The 20433-nt window shown below is 39.5% G+C and overlaps 1 protein-coding gene across 3 annotated transcripts; it reads right to left on the reverse strand.

The window, feature by feature from the left end:
• Positions 1–1765: 1765 nt before the first annotated feature.
• Positions 1766–19360, reverse strand: SFPQ (splicing factor proline and glutamine rich). 3 transcript variants are annotated; one of them, XM_058195044.1, is made up of 12 exons: positions 18497–19360; positions 15573–15761; positions 15165–15466; positions 14947–15043; positions 13800–14004; positions 12701–12785; positions 12269–12386; positions 11969–12017; positions 11762–11883; positions 3372–3417; positions 2932–2998; positions 1766–1857 (listed from the first exon to the last, which is right to left on the reverse strand). In XM_058195044.1, the coding sequence occupies exons 1-10, from the start codon at positions 19196–19198 to the stop codon at positions 3394–3396; spliced, it is 1893 nt and encodes a 630-aa protein (XP_058051027.1). In that variant the 5' UTR covers positions 19199–19360; the 3' UTR covers positions 1766–1857; positions 2932–2998; positions 3372–3393. The 3 variants fall into 3 exon arrangements, with proteins under 3 accessions (XP_058051027.1, XP_058051025.1, XP_058051026.1); XM_058195042.1 differs by having other exon boundaries at positions 3372–9163; positions 18497–19359; XM_058195043.1 differs by having other exon boundaries at positions 3372–9163; positions 13800–13996; positions 14948–15043; positions 18497–19348.
• Positions 19361–20433: the final 1073 nt, after the last annotated feature.

Genomic DNA, 20433 nt, shown 5'->3' on the forward strand with positions numbered 1-20433 from the left:
GCAATTTGGATGAAGAGCAATACTGTTTGTCCCCTTTTGTGAATTCCGCCAGCTGCCTCCACTTAGCTTTCAATGTCTAAGCCTTCACATAAAAAATTCAAGCTTGAACCGTGTGCAATATTTATCAGTAACTGAATAGGAGTTAACTTTGTTGTTCGGCTTTGTGAACAAGCATACTTTTACTTAATTTCTTCATCTCATCTTTTTTTATTTTTGTAACTCAAGGTAGCAAACATACCCAATACTCCTTTCTATTTTCCCCAACAGACTGAGATGGGTTAGGCCAGGGGTCTGCAACCTTAAACACTCAGTGCCATTTGGACCATTTTCCCACACAAAACAGGAGCCACAAAACCTGGATGGGCATGGCCAACTCGATGTTAGTCACTTCCACCAGTCACATGACACCCCCTAGCCATGCCTACCCAACTGGTCATTAGGGCAGAGAACCGGTTGTTAAAACACCAAGAACCACAAAAACCTTTTGACATCTCTCCCCCCCCCCATCTCTCCCTCCTCTCTCTGAAGGCGAGGGGTGGGGCCAGCCAGTGGTGGGATCACCCAACAGGGAGCCACCGCAGAGGGCCCGAAGAGCCACATGTGGCTCTAGAGCCGCAGGTTGCTGACTCCTGGGTTAGGCTGAATGACTGGCTTGCCTGAAGTCACCCAACCACTTTCTTACCTAAGACAGTACTAGAAGTCCCACTCTCTTGGTTTCTAGCCTTGTGGTGACTTAACCACTAGACCAAATTACAAAGAAATATTTTTTTTTTGTTTACATTTATATCTCGCCCTTCTCCGAAGACTCAGGGCAGCTTACAGTGTATAAGGCAATAGTCTCATTCTATTTGTATATTTTTACAAAGTCAACTTATTGCCCCCCCAACAATCTGGGTCCTCATTTTACCTACCTTATAAAGGATGGAAGGCTGAGTCAACCTTGGGCCGGGCTTGAACCTGCAGTAATTGCAGGCTACTGTGTTCTAATAACAGGCTCTAACAGCCTGAGCTATTCCGGCCATTATGTGAAGTTTGGAAGAAACTGGCAGCAGGAAGATTTTAAGGCAAGGAATCAAACTTTAAATTATTCACCATCAGGACAAGAATGAGCCAGTTGGTCTATCCCTGATCCAAGTGAAGAAATTTCTTTTTTTTTTTAAAGGGAAGACTTGTGAAATTGAATCCTGGTCATTTAGCAGAAAAACTAAGTTTTCTTTTCCCAATTAATCAAGCCAGAGATTTCTGACTGCATCAAGCATGTATCTAACAGTTTTCAAACAAACCTGTATGAATGTAAACTAGTAACTGAATTCAGGATGTTTTGAAACCTTCCAGCAAATTTGGATCCAATCTGGTTCACTACTCAAATCATTGTAGCTCAAATGGTCTATTTCTATATTGCTGTTTTACCAGGAAGCTATTTGAAATTGGTTCCAGCCCTCAAATGAGATAATGAATTACAGAATATTGAGAAAGGGTGCAGCGGAATGCTAGAAATAGGAAGATATTTCAAAAGTGAATTTGAGGGTTACAAAATATACTGCAAAATAAAAAAAGCCAACTAGGAACTAAACACTGGAAAAATCAATGCAGCTTTTCAGCCTGATTCCAAAATAACCTACTGAAGAGCTTAACTTATAAAGCAGCAGTTTTGGGGGCATGAAGTTGGACATATTTAGCGCTTGAGGCTGCTCCCACCTTCCTTCTGATATTCCAAATCAGCACCAATTGTAAATTGAGCTCTTTCAAGAACCGACACTAATCATTATGTTTCTGAATAGTTTATTGAAGATTTTAAGAAAGTGCTACTGCATTCCTGGACTCCTCCTTTTTTCAATCAAATGTACCATTCTTCTCCTGTAGAGAAAAAATATTAGAGGATTATTACACTGACCAGCAAGAAATCAAGATTTTTATGGCTGAATTATACTATTGCTATATGCATGTTTACTTTTATTTCTATTTCATTTTTTGCTTTCCAGGATATCTATGTATCGTTTAAATTGGGTTTATCATATTAAATGCAAATCAAGACTTGACATCAGAGTTACATGCAGCTTCAAGACTCTTAACCAACGGAAAACCTGCTAGTGTTCCAAAAAAATAACTTCGATAAAAGCCAAGATCAGACTAAACCTGGATTTGTTTGGTCATAACTCTGCTTTTGTTAAATGTGAACCAAGCAAAAAAAAAAGGCTAGCCACCTGTCACGATTTTATATTTATTTATTTTATTTTATTTACATTTATATCCCGCCCTTCTCTGAAGACTCAGGGCGGCTTACATTGTGTAAGGCAATAGTCTCATTCTATTTGTATATTTATATACAAAGTCAACTTATTGCCCCCCCCCCAACAATCTGGGTCCTCATTTTATCTACCTTATAAAGGATGGAAGGCTGAGCCAACCTTGGGCCTGGTGGGACTCGAGCCTGCAGTAATTGCAGGCAGCTGTGTTTAATAACAGGCTATCTTACAGCCTGAGCCACACCGCGGCCCTATATGAATAGCCTTATCCATAATTTTTTCTTCTAGCAGTAGAATTTAAGAGATGCTCCTTAGTACATCTACTGCTCTGATATGCATGTCATTAAGATGTTTTTTAACTGTTATTGGGGGGACGGGACCACTGCAACAAGTGATTCATTTCATGGGCAGCTTGGCTAGAGAAAATTCGAGAACTGAAAGAGACGTTGTGACGCCAGAGCTTATCCCCTGCTTAACAGATAGCAATTCATTTTCTGCTTCATTCTATTTCACTGTATCCACAAAAAAAGATCCTCATCACATCTCTAGTTCTACCAGCAATCTGCTACTCTTGAACTGCTGCCCAGAGCCACTTGGTGAGATGGGTGGTCATACAAATTGAACAAAATGAATGAATGAATGAACCCTTCAAACGTTCAACAAGAACTTAGCCCCATTTCCTTACCTACATATTGCAGACGACTTCTCTCTACAACGTTCACTTGCGTGGGCATATACTGGTTATTGGTCAACTGCAAAATAAAATTGTTTTCATTGTAACATGGAGTATGATAACAAGTTGTTTTCAATATAATATAATCCTAGACTTTAAAGACTTTTTTTCTGTTTTGTCCGTAAATATAAATTTAGAGAGGAAAATTTTTAAAATATAGCATAGCATAAGCTAGTAACAATAAGTTTTATACTTAAAATGGAAAACTAAAAATGACTGGGAGAAGAGGAAAAGTAAAGGATATATGGATATATGTATGTATGTATATGTATATGTATGTATGTATGTATTTCCCATGACCTCATTTGCATGTAGCAAATAAGTCACTAGTCTTACTTTTATTTTACTTGGGAGGGCTTATAACCCTTAGTTCCATGAAGTGAAAGCCTTACCTTATATGGGAGTGTTCCAGTTTCATCCAGCTGATATTATCTTCACCTAAAGGATAAGAATTAAAGTTAGTAGGGGAAAATAGACTGAAATATTTCTGAAAACAAAATTAAGTTTAAACATTAAATGCAACTTACAAACTTGTAAAATTGAGGGGAATTTTACAAAAGCCACTAATAAGTCATTGGGTAGCAAGGGGCACAAGAAGGAGATGAATATTTTATTCCAAAGACTGAAACACAGGATAGTGAACAATTGCAACTATTCTTAAGACTTAACCCTGAACTGCCCCTTGGAACAGATGCTGCCTAATCAGGACAGTTGCAGCCAGAGGTACACTGCCCCTTAGGTGCAAGTGCAAAGCCATTGCATTCAGCTATTTAACTGCCTCTCTGAATTGCTGCCATGCACCCCTACCACCCCATAAAGCAAATAATCTTTTCAGGTAATTGAAGGACAAGCCAGAGCTTTCTGAATCTTTACAAGACAGAGAAGAATTTGCTTGCTAGACCTATTACAGATTTCCCCCCTGTGGTTGTTGTCCCTAGCCATTTTCAAATGTTCTTATTAAGGGCATAAAGTGAAAGGTCAACCTTTCCACCTGCAACTAATTCTTAATGGCCCTTGTAATGTCAGAAACACTGCCAAGCCAGCCAATGTGCCAGTTTCAAGACCACATCTTAATTTATTACTTTTGCGAAACAAAAGGTCATATAGGAATACAAATTATATTTCTTCTCCCTAGCTATTTGTCTGCAGCCATCCCTTCCCACATTTCATTGTGCCAATATTCAATGTCGAAGTTTTCTGAAGGGGGGGGGATTGGTAATACACCACCATTGGGCTTCCACAAACAGTTGCTAATGGAACAGACAGAATGGGAGATGCCTCCCTCTTCTCCCCCTCCCCCAGGACCCCCTCTCTTGCAGCATTTGCTTAAGCCCAGCAAATAGCATAAAGACAGATCTGCAACTGACCTGTTGATTCCAACCTTGCTAGCTGTGATGGTGGAAAACAACCAATGGTCCAAACAAACCTAAAAAAGCACAATCTCTTCACGTTGGGCTCCAATTTTAGAAGTTACCACAGGCCTTCCTGATCAGCCGCTTGAAGTTATTTGCAGTTTCAGCCCCCTGGTTGCTTAGGTGTTTCCTAGTCTTGGGGGTGAGAGAGCTTCAGCCAATAGAAGCTTTTCCATACTGTTAACAAAGCCTCCCCCCAATAATGTTAGGAAAGTGCTTCTGTCCTCACATAGCACTAGTAACCGGAACTGAGAACCTAGCAAAGTACGCATAATGTATTCTGGCATCACACTTCTGAGCTCTGACGTCAGTTTTTGCAAAGGGGAAATCAAAGACCAGAACAAAAAAGCTTTAACATGGAATACAATGCAAGCACTTTTTGTTATTTCTTATGCCACTTTCACACTGAAGAAATGTTTTGATCAGTTACTGCCCTTAAAGACTTAAATGTATTTCTCTTTACAACTGCAGTTAATCATGTACATAAGAAACTGGAGTCCAATTCACCTGTTTACTAAAAATTCACTTATGTCAAGAGAGATAATCCCCACGCTTCAATTAAGCCATTGGCATATTGGTTCAAACTGAGTAGTTACTATGGTTGAATATATCTGCAGCCCAGTTATATAGCAAACATACTTATTTACTGAATTCGTTATATTACTACTTGGTATATCCAGCTTAGAATATAACTAGTTCCACAGTGAACATGCTGTTCATAGGATTTAAAGTACACCTTCTCTCAGTATGTCTACTGTTCATATTGACAAGGGACTTTAAAAAAACACTCTTCTCTTGCAAACCACCCAGGTACAAAAGACTAGGAACTCCAATCCATTACTTGGCTGTTAAGATTCACTGCTGAATCCTGTTCACAAAGCAGCCTTTTTCTTCAAACACACTGAAACATGAAATTTGACAGAACTGCACTTCAGTTTTAAGTTGAGCATTGCTGTATCTTATGAATTGATCCAAGAGCCAAATGTTATGAATTGCTTTCAAGACACATAAGATAGACCTAGCTAGCACAACAAAGCCAATAGTTCTGGAGGGCAACTTACATTATATAAAACCCTATTTTTGCTCATCAACTACATTAGATATAAAACCCTATTTTTTGTTCAAGTAGTAAGCAAAGTAACTTATACTTTTTTGTAAGATGCATGGATTAGAGTAAGGGGAGCTCTCAATTATTATTTTTTATGGTATCAGTCATCATCCCACAGCCGGCCACCCATATTATATTAACTTGACACTAGAGTTACAAAATACTTCAATACTATTTCAAACCTAACAGAGCAACTTACTATTAAAAAGGGAAAAATATCAATGCTTTTATCTGCCTGACCATGAAGTGTTTTCACACAACTTTTAATATATACCTAATATGAACTAAAAGCAACCATTCCTACACGCAATGGAGACCATGAGCAGTAAAATTATGCATAGATTGAACTCACTTTCCCCTCCCATCGAACTCTATAAAATATCTTTGTCACACAGTGAAGAAAGAAACAAGTCATATGCACGAAGAAATCACGGGTCTGAGGCACAAGTGTCAGCATCGTTAGTCAGCTTGCCTAATGCTGATTGCAGGTTAGGCCTCAAAACTAAGCACCGTACAGTATGAGAAGTGCTGCACTGAAATCCCACTGTCAGTAGTGTGATGCCAGAATACCCCCATAGCAAGATTACACAGAAAGTCACCAAGTTAGATTATAGTTCTTTTTACCTACCTGTATGCAGGCGACAATGAGAATCTTGGAGCAAGCAGGAATACTACATCCAGGTGCTAATGTCCATTGCCACTTGTGGTACTACGTTCCTCACAGTTATGCACTGCGGAAATGCTGTCTAAGTGCTGTTACATAGCAGGCCACTATTTTTAAACAGTGTCATATTGCAGTCTCAAACTCCAGAGAAAAGCATGCTGCCACAAGTGGTTGCCAAGGAGATGCCAAGAACTTTTTAAAAACAGATATACCACAAAATACGCACAGAAACAGAAATTCATTTATTACAACTAATAAGGATGTGGTTATAGCATGCTATGATTGTTAAACATGAGTAGACCCTTGAATTGGGTAACTTATGCATGACTTAAAGGCTTAATGGCATGCAGAAGTAGAATAGTTATGCTTCTGCTGAAAAGGCATCATCTGTTAAGCCTAAATATTTAAATCCATTTAGAAAAAGCTAAAAAGATGAAACATTCAATTCAATGAAAACTCCCCAACAATTGGTTTGCTACCGAGGGATCAGCCTGTTTGTTATCCTTTGGAAGTCAGACTACTGTGCGTATTTTATATAAGGACATTTGCAACAGTAGCCCAATAAAGTGTTAAAAATCTACATCGGCCCCTCAAGATTTCCTTCCCGTTTTAATATCAGCCTAATTTAGACAAAATGTAAACAAGAGATGAACCTTAGGAAGGAAATGGGACCATCAGCTTCCTTCACTCTTCCAAGATTACAGTACTACAAAAGAACATGGTTTAGGATATGTGCCAGCATCCTAAGGAAAAATGGCATGTAATCTGAAAAATAAACTGAAAATTAGTTTCCATTTCCATTTCCCCACCACTGTCAGTCTTGGTGTTTCCTACAATGGGTGTCCATGAACACCTCCTTGAGAAAAGCAGAACTGAGCTGTACGCAGCCCAGGATACAGTTAACGTCCACATTTGTATCACAAGGGTTTCTCTACATCAGAAGTCAATGCAAGAACTGTGGGTGTTCTTTCCCCTTTGATGGTAACTTCTTGAAGCTTCTGGGAATATAGCTCAATTCAACCACAACACTAAATGAGGCAGTCCAGCAACCTTGAATATCAGCTGTTTATCATTTCTTGGGTTTTCAAAAAGCTTGCTCAGCACAAGCTTTTGAGTCAATCCATTTTGCAGAATGAAAATACGTAATAACTGATGGCAGTGAAGTTTCATACGCTGCAGTTATGAGCGGCTTACAGGTAACTGATTCTTCCTCAGCTTTAGGACATTTAAAGTAGGGATGGGGGACCACATATGGCATTCTGGTTCTCCCAAGCACAGAGAAAGTGTCAACAGTTGAAAGGAAAAAAACCAGCCAAAACAGGATGCCTGCAAGTAATCAGTACTGACTTGCCAAAGGTTTTACGCCCCTCTCTCAACAATCTTCTGGGGAAAAAAGGTAGAGTAAATGGAACATTACCCAAAGTAACTTGTTTTAAGCAGATATAAAATGGCTCCCCATGAGGGCGGAAAAAGTTCCCCACCCTTATTTGAAATATTTAAAGCACCCCAAGTTATTGAATAAAAAAACCCAACAGGATTAATCACAGAATGTTCTCTGATCTGGTTCATCTTCATTTATACCTTTTCTATACCAGGAAACTATCCACCCAGTATTTTAAGTACGAAGGGTATATAGTCCAACACAGCTTAGACTTCTTACAGCATTTTAATAAATATAAAATGATTCAACCCTACCACATCAACAGCACAAGTTGATACTATGTTGTCCAAGGAAAAAAAATCTGTCAATTTTAATGATGCTTAGATTTCTGTATGCCAGGCTTTAATCTAATAAATTACTACTTTAATCCTGAAACTTCAAAGGATATTTCATTTCTGCATTTAAGCGTTTTGATATTAAATTTAACACACAAATGCCCACCAACGCTCAAACCTTTTGGATCAAGATTATGCTGGTGAAATCAAGAAAAAAATTTATCCTTCCAATATTTGGATTGCAACTTCAATAGATATATTCAATCATCAAGGATTCTGTTAAGAAAATATCCAGGGGGCACTAAAAGGCTTAACTAGGAAAAGAATTAGAAGTGAAATAGATCAACCAGATCTCATATTTTGAGTCTTATTAAAAGAATGAAATGCTAAGTAACATATAGAAAGTCATGCTATGACTTATAACAGCTGGCATGGAAATGCCCTTTGGAGAGACAACAGCCAATACTATTAGATTACATGCCCTTACCCATTTCCTTCCCATCTCCTTGTTCAAAACTGAACTACATCGTTTATTAAGTTAAAGATCTTATTTCACCAAAACCCAGTTTGCTTCCTCATTGTAAGGAAGTTAAAATTGCAAAATGTATACTTGAATAATTAGTCAGTTTTGCAAATTCTCAAAACTTTTTCTAAGGGTAAGACTTCATTGTGATATTAAACATCGACGTTCAAGTAGATTTTAAAATTGCAGAGATATTTTAGACTTGATGGCATGGAAGCATCCCAGCCACATGTATTGTGCTACACTCCAGATTTCAAGAAATTCATTGCCTTTTTGAAGTGTTATTTGCCCTCTATGCTCAGAAATTTATAATAAAAGAATCTTGCTACGTATAGACTATTTATTTTAAGCACAGTAAAAAAAGTTTACACTTGGGATTTCATATGGCACACGGTACATTGCCATCAAGGTAGGGACGTTATACATCAAAAAAGCTAAGTTTAGAACACTGCGTTACATAATTACTTTTTTGCCCAGACCACTTACAAATTCTAAGTCATTTTAAGTTTCTAACATCCATAAAAACATAGCTTTCTTACTAAAATGCAAGAATCAAAAAAAAAAAAGTAGTGTCTAAACAAGACAAATAAAACAAACTGGAATGAAAAATCTACAAGTCACATCTAAAATCGGGGTTTTTTGTTTGGGCCTTCATATTCTTCTCTCCCTCTCCCATAAGCTGCAGGAGTTCCAGGCCCCATTCCTCTAGGGCCCTGGCCACCTACAGGCCCCGCACCTCCCTGTCCAAATCGCTCAGGGCGCTATTAGAACAATTAAGAGTTCATTATGTGTAGTTGATGTCCATGTGTGTTTAGAATTTATATTAGAAGGTTCCGCAGTCAACGTTCGTCGATACAATCACCATTGAGTCGATCCACAGGTACCGGGAACATAGAAAGGAAAAAAGGGTAATTTAATAATTAGTTTAACTTAATACATGTCTTGTGGTATGTTCCCAACTTGATCCATTCTGAAATGTCTGTTTCAGCAAACAGATATTCCCTGAAGTGCTAAAAATTCAAGCATTAGTATGGGTTTGAACCAAGAATTCTCTTTGAAAGAAATTCTGGTTATTTGCTACAATCGCTCATCTACACCGTCAGTGAACAAGGTACAAAGAAGCCCAGGAGCTTCCTAAAGCATCAGCCATCTTATATAAATAGCAGATGCCTAGTTAAAAGGTATAAGACCACTTTCTTGAAGTTACTTGGACCATGTCTATTTATTTAAATGGTTTTCAAAAGCCACTGACCCTATGAAAGCACAAGAAATAGTATGCACCTGGTTAAATTGCCAAGACAAGACAACCACTAAATGTTTGCACAATGTTAAGCTTCTTTAAATAGTTCCACTGCGGTAGGTCCTATGACTTCAGAGTAAGGATAGCAAAGAGTCCATTATTATTTTACAGTATCTGAATACATTCAAACTGGTCTCCTCTGAATCCACTAAAGCTCAACTAATCTAAAATAAAGCAGACCAGTTCACTTTTCAATTTACCTGATCTTTCTTCATTTCTTGATGTACCAGGCACAAGGGAGGGTGTAATGAATCAAAAGATGTTGATGTTGGTATTATTGGTGCTTTCAGGGTAGCATAGGAACTATTTTACAAAAAAAACAGCTTTCCAGTGCACTCAAGCTTAACAACAGAGCCAATTCACTCAGTATAATTCCTCAGACTAGCTGTATGAATCCTTTAACTAGATACGCATGCAGATGTTCTTTGTGAAAGGCTCACATTCAATTTGCTCCCCAATAACCCCACAAACAAAAGTCTAGATTCCAGAATGCTACTGCCACAATCATCACAGATGAGAAAACATATGCATGAGCCCTTCACTGATTTGCATAAGTATCCAATCATGGAGTCACTGAGAGTCTGGATTTCTAGCATAAAAGTAAAACTCCATCAGTTTTCCTCTAACAACTGGCTTACAGTTATTAGACTGCCAAAGGCCAAGTGTCATGAATGAACAAATTCTGTAAAGGAGACAATTTCTACTAAGTTTCTAAATTTACATACTTTAGAAAGACAGCACAGTGCTTCACTGAAATTTCAGGCTTTTTTTTCTAGTGCCACCAATTACAAGTGAATGAGATACTTAAAAGTTTGATACACTGCATTGTTAATTTTGAAAACACACATCCAGGTTTTACCAGACAACCTATTTCAACAGAAGTCTATGACTAACTGCAGACTCCTTTGAGCTACACGGTCAAAACAGCGACAGGGCATCTTCAGAATTTGGGATTAAATAAATGGTATTGGTTTCTATGTTAAGTGACACATGAGCTACAAGTAGCCCATCTCATGTAGCAAAACTTCCAGTACTAGAATAGCCTCCACCCCTTCCCCCAACACTATTTTATGTGTTAGATTAAACTCTTAAGGAGAATGTGTATCAGACAAGAAGGATTAGACTTAGATTTTCAGTAATTCTATTTACCAGTTGTACTACCATTATACTACTCCGAGGCTTCACGTATAATGTAAAATCAAGAATTTCTCCGAAGCCTACAAGTACAGGAACAGGAAGTAAAGTTCAAAGTGTTTGGAAAACAAGTGTACTGTCTGCAGCTAATATGCCCCTGAATATTGGTGACAACAGGGGAAGAAGCTACTGCTTTCAGACATCCCCCGAAGCATCCAGTTAACCACTTTGGGAATAGGATGGATCTTTAGTTTGATCCAGCAGCTCCGTCTATAGTCAGGAAACTTAAAATAGCACCATAACCAAATCATGTATTATTTAAGAGTCAACAAGCAACTTGCTCAAGAAACAGATTGCTAATGAGTGGCCTACCTGAAGAATTACTTCTTTCCTCATCACATATTGTGTGTCAAAAGCCAATGTGTACAATAAGAGAGGTAATTTAAATATTCTCTACCTGTGATGAACCCATTACGTTAGCAAGTAGTAAAAGTATAGTGTAACTATATTTTTAGACTTATTTTCGTCTTCCTTTATACAAATTTCTATGCACCACAGTTAACTCAAGTTCAGAAAGTGACACAAGACCACTTCTGCTCCTTAAGCTAACTCAACAAGAATGTGTGCTCCCCCTCCCCTTCCAGGCAGGTTGTTAGATTACAGAACTAAAAGCTCCTTGTAAGTTTAGCCAGACTACTCCCAACCCAACTGATCACAGGGAAGTCTGCTAATATCCATTGCGGAAATATCTGAGCAGACCTGTAACCATACTGGCAAAGACTAGACTTTGTTTTACATTGCTCAATAAGCTTCTTGCTATTAAAAAACTGCTGGAAAAGGGAAGCCTATCTAAAAGTGTAGGTTATAGAATTAATGAAAAAAAAAATCTCTAGAACTAAGGTCAAGCTGCCACAGGATACGTTACCATATCGCTTCCCATCATAGTGCCACTCATAGATGTTTGTCCAACTCCGGGATTGGTCTCATAGCCAAGGCCAGTGCCACCTGCTAATGGTGGGAATTTCTGAGCAGTTGTACCATAGGGATCTATTTAAAAAAATAATCAAATGATTATGCATCAGATAGATTACAATGACTTATGCAGGTAGATTTAATTGGAAAGCTATTTTACCTCCCATGTTCATTGCACTGGTACCTCCCATTCTCATGTCTCTTTCTCTCTGCAAAGAAAAAAAACATTTTTAAGAACAAGCTCTGTAATGTGCACCTGGATTAGAAGCTGGGAGACAATAACTTCTAATCCTGTAACAAAAGCCAGCAAAATGACCAACTATAAAGATAGCAGGTACCAATCCAAGATCCAGATTTACATCCTCAAAATTAGGAAAAGTCTTTTAAATAAGGATTAAAATTTATTCCTAGGGATCATCTGGGCAACTAGGTTACTGGGATTCTTCCAGCCCTGACTTACAGGATCCATGTAACCCATTCGAGTGTAGCTTTCTTCTCTCTGTCTTCTCATTTGTTCTTCCATCTCACGTTGACGGATCATCATCTCTTCTTCCCGCCTACGTCGTTCTTCTTCTTGTCTGAAAATACAATTGCTTTTTTATAATTTGTACTTTTAGAAGACTTGAATAGTGTACCAATTCACTTTATCACAAAATCATCCTATCTTACTCATGTTTACTCTTACTTAGTCTTTGAACTAAGACTTCAAAATAGTTACTGTAAATAAGCCTTCTTGAATTACAATAAATGAATCTATTGGGAGGAGACAAGGCGGAACAAAAACACAGCACTAATCCTCCACTAATTCCTTCACTTGGTTCTAAGCAATTTTGATTGTCCACAGCTACATACAAAACTTGTAGCTAAATACAGAATAACATGTTCAAATTACCTCAATTGCATTTCTTTTCGTTTCTGCATTTCTTGATTGTGAAGTTCCTCCATGCGTCTCAGTTCCTCTTGTCGCCTCATGAGATCTGTAAGTATATGACCATTTAAGCAACCATTATTTAATAATCAATTATGAGTTTCTATCAATTAAAGAGAATCTAAATTTGATGGGCATCCCTGAAATAATTTATTAAATGCAAAAAGCCTAACAAGCAAATTGGTATAGACAAGTTTGTCTCCAGATTATTTTAGTGAATGATTCTTACATAAAACACTTAGGAGACACATTACTACCTAGGCAATTGATGGAAGACAAAATACTTTCAGCTTAACTTTTTTCTGAAACAGCAGTAAGATTATAAGAGAAAGACTGTGCAAATCAAATGTAACTGGCACTCACATTATGGTACATCCTTCCCCCTGAAATGGTTCCATCACTTTTGATATTTACCATCAGTAAATATGTGAGTGAGTGGTACCATCACTTTTGATATTTACTGGATCGGTTATGCTCTCAGGCCTAGAATTCCCAGGAATTGATGGCTCCCTTATTGAGTGGAAGCCATCAAGATAAATGTCTGGTTCCCTGAGAATCCTAGACACAAGAGCATAATCAGCATTTTACCCTCTCTTCACCATAGCTAGTATTTTTATTTTTATGCTACTATTGTGGCTTTTTAGATGTTTATATTAGCTGCTTTATCCAGCTGCTTTGCACCATCCAGTCACCTTTAACGATAAGATGGGCAGCTATATAAATGTAATAAACCTAAAAACAGTAAATTTATATTTAAGATGTACTAGGGCAGTAGTGGCAAACCTGTGGCACGCATAATCCTATCTGTGGGCACACAAGCCATTGCCACAGCTTTTTAGGTCTCTGCCGCACATGCAACTCCGACCAGCCAGCTGGCACGCGCACGCATGCATCTGCACCTTGAAGTTTGGCCACGCACGCACACTTTGAGCACTCGGTGCCTAAAAGGTTTGCCATCACTGTACTAGGGTAAAAATAAACATTAGAATACCAATGGTGAAAACTTGAGGAAAAAAATGGGAGAAAGCAAGCAAAATCTCTGCCAGGGATCTGTGCCCTATACCTTGGCGTAAAAGATTTGCCTGATGTTCATGATAAGCATCCTCCATCTCGCTTTCCAGTTTGTCCTTGGCATCTTTCATATTTTTCTCTACTTGATCTCTCTGCTGTTTCTCCATTTCATCCAAGGATTTCCACCGTTGAGAATATTCATACTCGAAACTTCCAGGTTGCGCAAATCGTGGTGGAGTCTCTCTCTCCCTAGAAATCCAATTGAAAATGAAATGAAAATTTATGGTTTTCAAAATCACTAGCAATGATGCTGATAAAACAAACATGCTATAACACATTTCTTCATCTACAGATTGCTATTGTACTGCCACTCAGAAAGTCAAGTACAGAAGATAACTGTAGTTTTAAGACAGTTACAGAGCCTTTGACTTTTTCAGTATACTTTTGAAAGGCACCATTCCATCAAAATAGTTAATACAATGAATACAATATGAGCCTGGCTGGAACTGACAAGTTTGTGCTCCATCTCCTGCTAACAATGCCCTACTTTTCAGTTTTCCACTTCAAGTGGACTACTGTGCATTTTTAATTTGTGGGTTTTTTTAAAAAAAAAAAAAGCCTGCAAAATATAAGATTTGGGCACAAATTCTGATAGTACTATTGCTTCTCATCAGTCCAAATGTTTATTCCAGCTGCCTTTAATTTAACTGATATTGTTCTAGATAAACTCAAAATCAAATTGCAATTATTTATTTAAGTAAAGATGCCTTAAGTAATATGTTAACACATGACGCTAAGTGTTATTTGCTTAAAAACCTAGAAGATAAAAGAATACTAAATTTAAATAATTTCAAAATAAAACCCTGAATGTTTTAGATATATTTAAGCTACAAAAATTCATCAAATGAAACTATTCCATTTTATTTAAGTATGCTAGGTGACCCACTCTGTCTGCAAGAAAAAACTGAAAATAATCACTTAATAAATCGAAGTGAAAAATACATAAACTATCGTAATTCAAAGCAATATAAACTTTTCCAGAAAATTTCTAATTTACATTATTGAAAACAGGAATGAGTCAAATCACAATGTGGAAAGGCATACTCCTCTAGATATACTATAAGAGTAAAAGGAAACACATATTCTAAATTATTAAATACAGTTTGGTTGTGGCAATTCTACATGGTTGCATCCGCTTACTTTTGATACATTGGATTTTTCTGAGCCAGCTTTTCTGGAAGACCATCTTCATCATCCAGCTGTTCAAGAGGCTCCACAATAACTGGCCTGGGAGTGCTGAAAATCAGAGACAAAGTATTGAGTTTGGTTTAAATACTGGCCTTTAAGCTTAAAGCTTTTATTTAAATTCAGTCCAGTCTTCAGTTACTAAGCTACATAAACAAAGAGGCCTACTTACGTTGTCAGAAGAAAGACACCTTCAGTACAACGTTCAAATGCTTTCCGTGCTGCAGGCTTAGACGCAAATTCCACAATGCCCTTTCCTGTGGATCTGCCACGATCATCTACTATCACAATAGCTCTTTCAATTGGACCAAACTGAGAGAAGGCTTCTTCCAACAATTCATTTGACACGTATGGGGAGAGATTACGCACAGAAAGAGCAGCAGCATGGGTGGCAAAACGCACACGAAGCTGCCTTCCTCTCATAGGAATATCATCAAGTTCTGCCTTTGCAATTTCAGCCAAAGCTCTAGATTCCTGTGGATAGGTTAATAAATCTTAATTTAGAAGAATGTTAAACAATGTAAGAATAATCTTAGTATTAAAAGTCTTTTAAAAAAAAACCTTGAACATCAATGCTTACCAGTTTAATAAAGCCAAAACCTTTTCCCTTGTTAATAAAGACTTCTCCTGGTTCACCATATTTAGAGAATAATCTCTTAAACTCATCTTCGGTGATATCAGCAGGCAAATTCCCAACAAACAGCCTGCAGCGCTGAGTATATGTTTTCTCTCCAGGGCGTCTCAAAAGTGACAGATTTGCTTTAAAACCCTAACAAAATTAAAGGTAAAGTTAATGCTTGTATTTAAAACGCACTCACATAATTTTATTTATTCCCCTCTTACATAGTGTCATGCAAGCATAGACTCTGACTGCACTCATAGCTTACTCCATATCCAAGCCAACACAGTAGATCAGCCTAGAAATACCCACTTTTGTATGCTATTATTCCTTTTTCATATTTACTTTCATTTACATTTCAATATTTCAAGAGAGTACTGAGCAATCTGACAATTTTCCATTTAGAAAGACTTAATGGATCTATCACATACTCAATCAACAACCATCACTGCACTGACCCTGCAGTATTTTAAAGAAAGGGAGAATTCTCTTAAGCATTGGCTGCCTATGTACATGGTGCACCAGATGATATTTTTACATAAAAGAATAACTATTTTTTCTATTGCATTTAAATGTAAGCTTCTTTCACGAAAATTGTACAGAACATGTCAAAATTGAATAAAGTTACCTTTACCCAGTCATGAAAAGAAATGTAATGCCTGCACCCTTAACACTTAGGCTAAAAGCTAAGGCACTATCACTGCATTTTGTAAGTACTTCACAGTATGCCTTTCCAGGTTCCCCATTAAATTTTGCCTAATAGCACCTATACTAGTAAGAAATCACAAATTCAAACATTAATGAAACTTTAAATCTGCACCACCTATTAAAAAAGACACTGATCATAATTATAGCCCAGGACAGCTAATAATGTGCCCGGATCATAATTTTACACTAACTACAGTATAATATATATTTTATACATAGCCTAAGACAATTCCTCTTCATTCAATGCAGCTCAGGCAAACCAAAACATTGGATACCAGTTATCTAAACTGTCTTGTATAGGCATCATTTTCTCCCAAGCCACTTAGCACAGCACTAAATTTCATTTATTAGGCCTTTACTTCAATATCTCTATTAAAAGTATCACAATTGTAATACAATTCATCACTATCACATTCATCTATGGTATTATGTAGCAGTTTCAATATTCAAAAATATGCAACTATATATATAAAAATCATCATACAGAAAAATGCCACATGAAACAGGCAATCTATCATGTCATTCCTTTTGTGTAGGAAATTCAAACTAGAAAATGAAAAAAATGTTTCAAAGCATCACAAGTGCCACTGCTAATACTCCTATTACCCTACCATAGAAACAAAGTAGCCAACAATGGCCCTGAAGGAAAAACCATCAGGCTTAATTTAGTTCACATAAACCATAAACCACTAATGCAAAGCATATGATTCCTTGATTTAAGAATAGTGGCATCTGCAAACTATGCTTCATACATATTGTTTTATATAAACCTATTTACGGTTTAGTTACTAAATCAGGTTACCAGATAAATGGCCAACCTTTGGTGAACCTAAACTCTTTCAGAATGCACATTACAAACTACAATAAAACTAAAAGAACACTTTAATACTGTACACTACAATGTTGCTTGCCTTAGATTGAGAGTAACTTAGATTGAGAGTAACTAGGTCGCTATTAACATTGTGGCTAATAGAGAATTCAAAATGGTGGTTAAAGGAGACATGAGCAAATTTGGAAGTTTCTTGCTCACCTCTGTGGCACATTGTACAGATTTTTTATATATATAAACATACCCACTACATCTTCCTCTTTTCCCCACAACAATCATTCGGTGAGGTGAGGTGAGTTGGACTGAGAAAGTGAGAAATGCAGTCACCCAGCCAGCTTTGGTACTTAAAGGAGGCCTAAAGGTCAGACTTCTGCTTTCTAAGTCAGCACCATAACCACATGAAACTGGCTCTCTATATTGCTGAGTATATTTCTGGATATATACACACAAGAGAACAAGCGTGCAGTAAAGACACCAGGTTAGGATCTTAGAAACCATCCTAGTTCTGCCTTGGGCCAGGCTTTCACTATCGGGCCTAGGAAGAAAACAATGATGAATCACTTCCCACTGTAGTTCCCCTGCATATTATTTTGCATGGTCTGTGACTGGCCCCAAGATTATCAAGAGAAGGGCCAGTTCCTGCAGTGAAGCAGGCACCCTACGAACAGTCAGCCTACTAAGGGCCTTTTTCTCAGAATAGTGTGATTTGTGTGATCAAGGATACTGCCATTAGAATACTTAATTGGCCAAGTGTGATTGGACACACAAGGAATCTGTCTTGGTGCACATGCTCTCAGTGTACACAAAAGGTACGTTCATCAAGAATCATAAGGCACAATACTTAATGATAGTCATAGGGAACAAATAAGCAATCAAATCATATTAGAAAGTCAATATAAGGATACAAGCAACAAAGTTACAGTCCTAAGTGGGAGGATAAGGGTGATAAGAACGATGAGATTAATAGCAATGCAGACTTAATAACTAGTTTGACAGTGTTGAGGGAATTTTGTTTAGCAGTGATGGCGATCGGGAAAAAACTGTTCCTGTGTCTAATCAATCACTTTAAGGTACCAAAAATCAGGACTTGAATAGACAGCAAGCCGACTCTGTTCCGGGAAGATCAAGGCGGTAGCTCTTTAGAAAGGAAGCCATTTTCCCCGAGCTCGTCGGCCGCCACGCCCCACTGCAGAGCCCTCCGAGGATCCGGCCCTCGCGCATGCGCACTCCCGCGCCCAAAATGGCGGCAGAGAGCGCTTGTCGAGGAAGGAGCGCGGCAGAGAACGGACCCACCGGCGCCATCTTGTGTCAAGGCAGAGCCGGGAGGGGCCGCCGCGGTTCCGCTTACCTCAGCGTCGGAGACCTTCTCGTCCCCCGCGCCATGCTGCTGCGACGGAGGGGGGTGCTGGTGCTGAGATTGATGCTGGTGCTGGCTCTGCCCTCCGCGCCTTTCGCCGCCGCGGTGTTGCTGTCCAGGGCCGCCGCTGCTCTTCGGGCCGCCTGTCTGGGGCCCTCCGGGCCCTCCTTTCAGGCCACTTGTGGGTCCTCCTCCTCCGGTAGATGGGCCGGCTCCCTTCTTGGAACCGCCCTGCCCGGAGCTTTGGTTCGACGGCGCGTTACTCTGCGGCGGCGGCTGCGTCTCCCCGCCTCGGCTGCCGCTCTGGAGCCCTGATGGAGCGGCGGGTGCCGAGGCCGAACTTGGTGTGGAACTGGAAGAGGCCGAAGACGAGGTCGCGGGCGGTGCGCCGATCTGATTCTGGTTCGGCCCCAAGGAAGGCGACGAGGCTGCCGGGCTGGAGGAAACGGAGGCCGCGGAGGAAGGCGGAGTGGAAGTCGAGCTCGGCGGCTTAGGAGGCTCCGACTTCGGGGCGCCGCCGGGAGCGCCGCCGCCCATATGATGGTGGCTGCCGCGCGATTGCCCCATGCCGACCCCTATGCTCGGTGGCGGCGGCGATCGGAAGTCGTGGTTGCCGGGGAGGCCGCCACGGCCTCCGCCGCCGCCGCGCCGATGGAAGCCGCCTCCACGGCTTCGAAAACGGTCTCTCGACATGGCGAATATGATGGCGGTTGAGATGGGGCCTGACGGCGACACGACGCTGTTCCTCCTCAGAGTCCGACCAAAGACAAAATGGCGCCAGACACAGAGATTAAAAAAAACAGCCTCGCGGCCGCCTTTGTCTCGCTCTTTTATAGCCTCGGCGAACGGGCACAGTCCCCGCCTTTCCGGCTTGCTTTTTTTTTTTTTCTCCCTTGAGTGAGCCAATAGTAAACTTCCCCACCTAGATTGACAGCTTTCCGAACCGATCGCCAAAAAAGCAGGATGGGAGGTGGGGGAAAGGCGGCCGCCTTCAACCCCCGGGGCTCCGTCGTTCGTCCATTCGCGAGCCGTAATACAGAAAAGAGCGACTCGAAGTCCTTTCACTTACGCTTCCACTGATTGGATCGTTTGGTTTCCAAAAGGCGGGGCTTGAGTGGTGAATGGGAGGGGTTCTAAACGGTGCGCATTGTCTTGCAGTGGACAGAGGCCACGTGGGCTGGTCTGGACGGATGGCCGTTTTGCTTCCCTGGAGCATCTTTTCTCTCCACCCTCCACTATCTTTTACTATAGGGATACATTCCCTTACTATGAACGTCATTCATAAATACCTTTAGATTTATTTCTTCAGTTCTCCTCCGCGTTCCTGCTCGACCACATTATTTAAACAACAGGGAAAGAATAAAAGTATTGAGCAAAAGAAACTAAAAACAGTAATGCGGAAATAGAGTTAGCTCGGGAGCTTCACCAGGGCTGCCATCTCCTTGCAAACTACAAACGATTTGAATATTATTACCCAATTACGCCTTTTATATATACTTGTGTGCGGTGTTGTGACGACGTGAGACACGTAGAGAAGGGTGGAGCTTGCATTGTGGCGTCGCAATGCAATATTTCACCTTTTTGATGTCGGCGTCGAGACTGGAGGTTTAGGGCAATAAACTTCATGACGGATGAATCTTGAGCTCCTGTCATTAAACCCGATGCAAACTTTTTTATGTCCCCAATCTGGAAACGCCAAATTGCTGATTTCTGTGTGAAAAACTATTCCATCGATTTTAGCTGCTTCTCTCTTAAACTATAATTTGAAATTGACCCAGATTTGCAATAAACAGAGCCCTTTTTTCAGAAGTTGTCTCATGGCAAATTGAAGACAATACATTTTTTTTCCTTTAAGGAGAACAGCTTAATTTTATGCTTATGTTTTATGTTTATTTCTTGGCAGGATTACAAATATGTGTAGCCACTCT

The sequence above is a fragment of the Ahaetulla prasina genome, chromosome 10 (genome assembly GCF_028640845.1).
Source record: "Ahaetulla prasina isolate Xishuangbanna chromosome 10, ASM2864084v1, whole genome shotgun sequence".
NCBI lineage: Eukaryota > Metazoa > Chordata > Lepidosauria > Squamata > Colubridae > Ahaetulla > Ahaetulla prasina.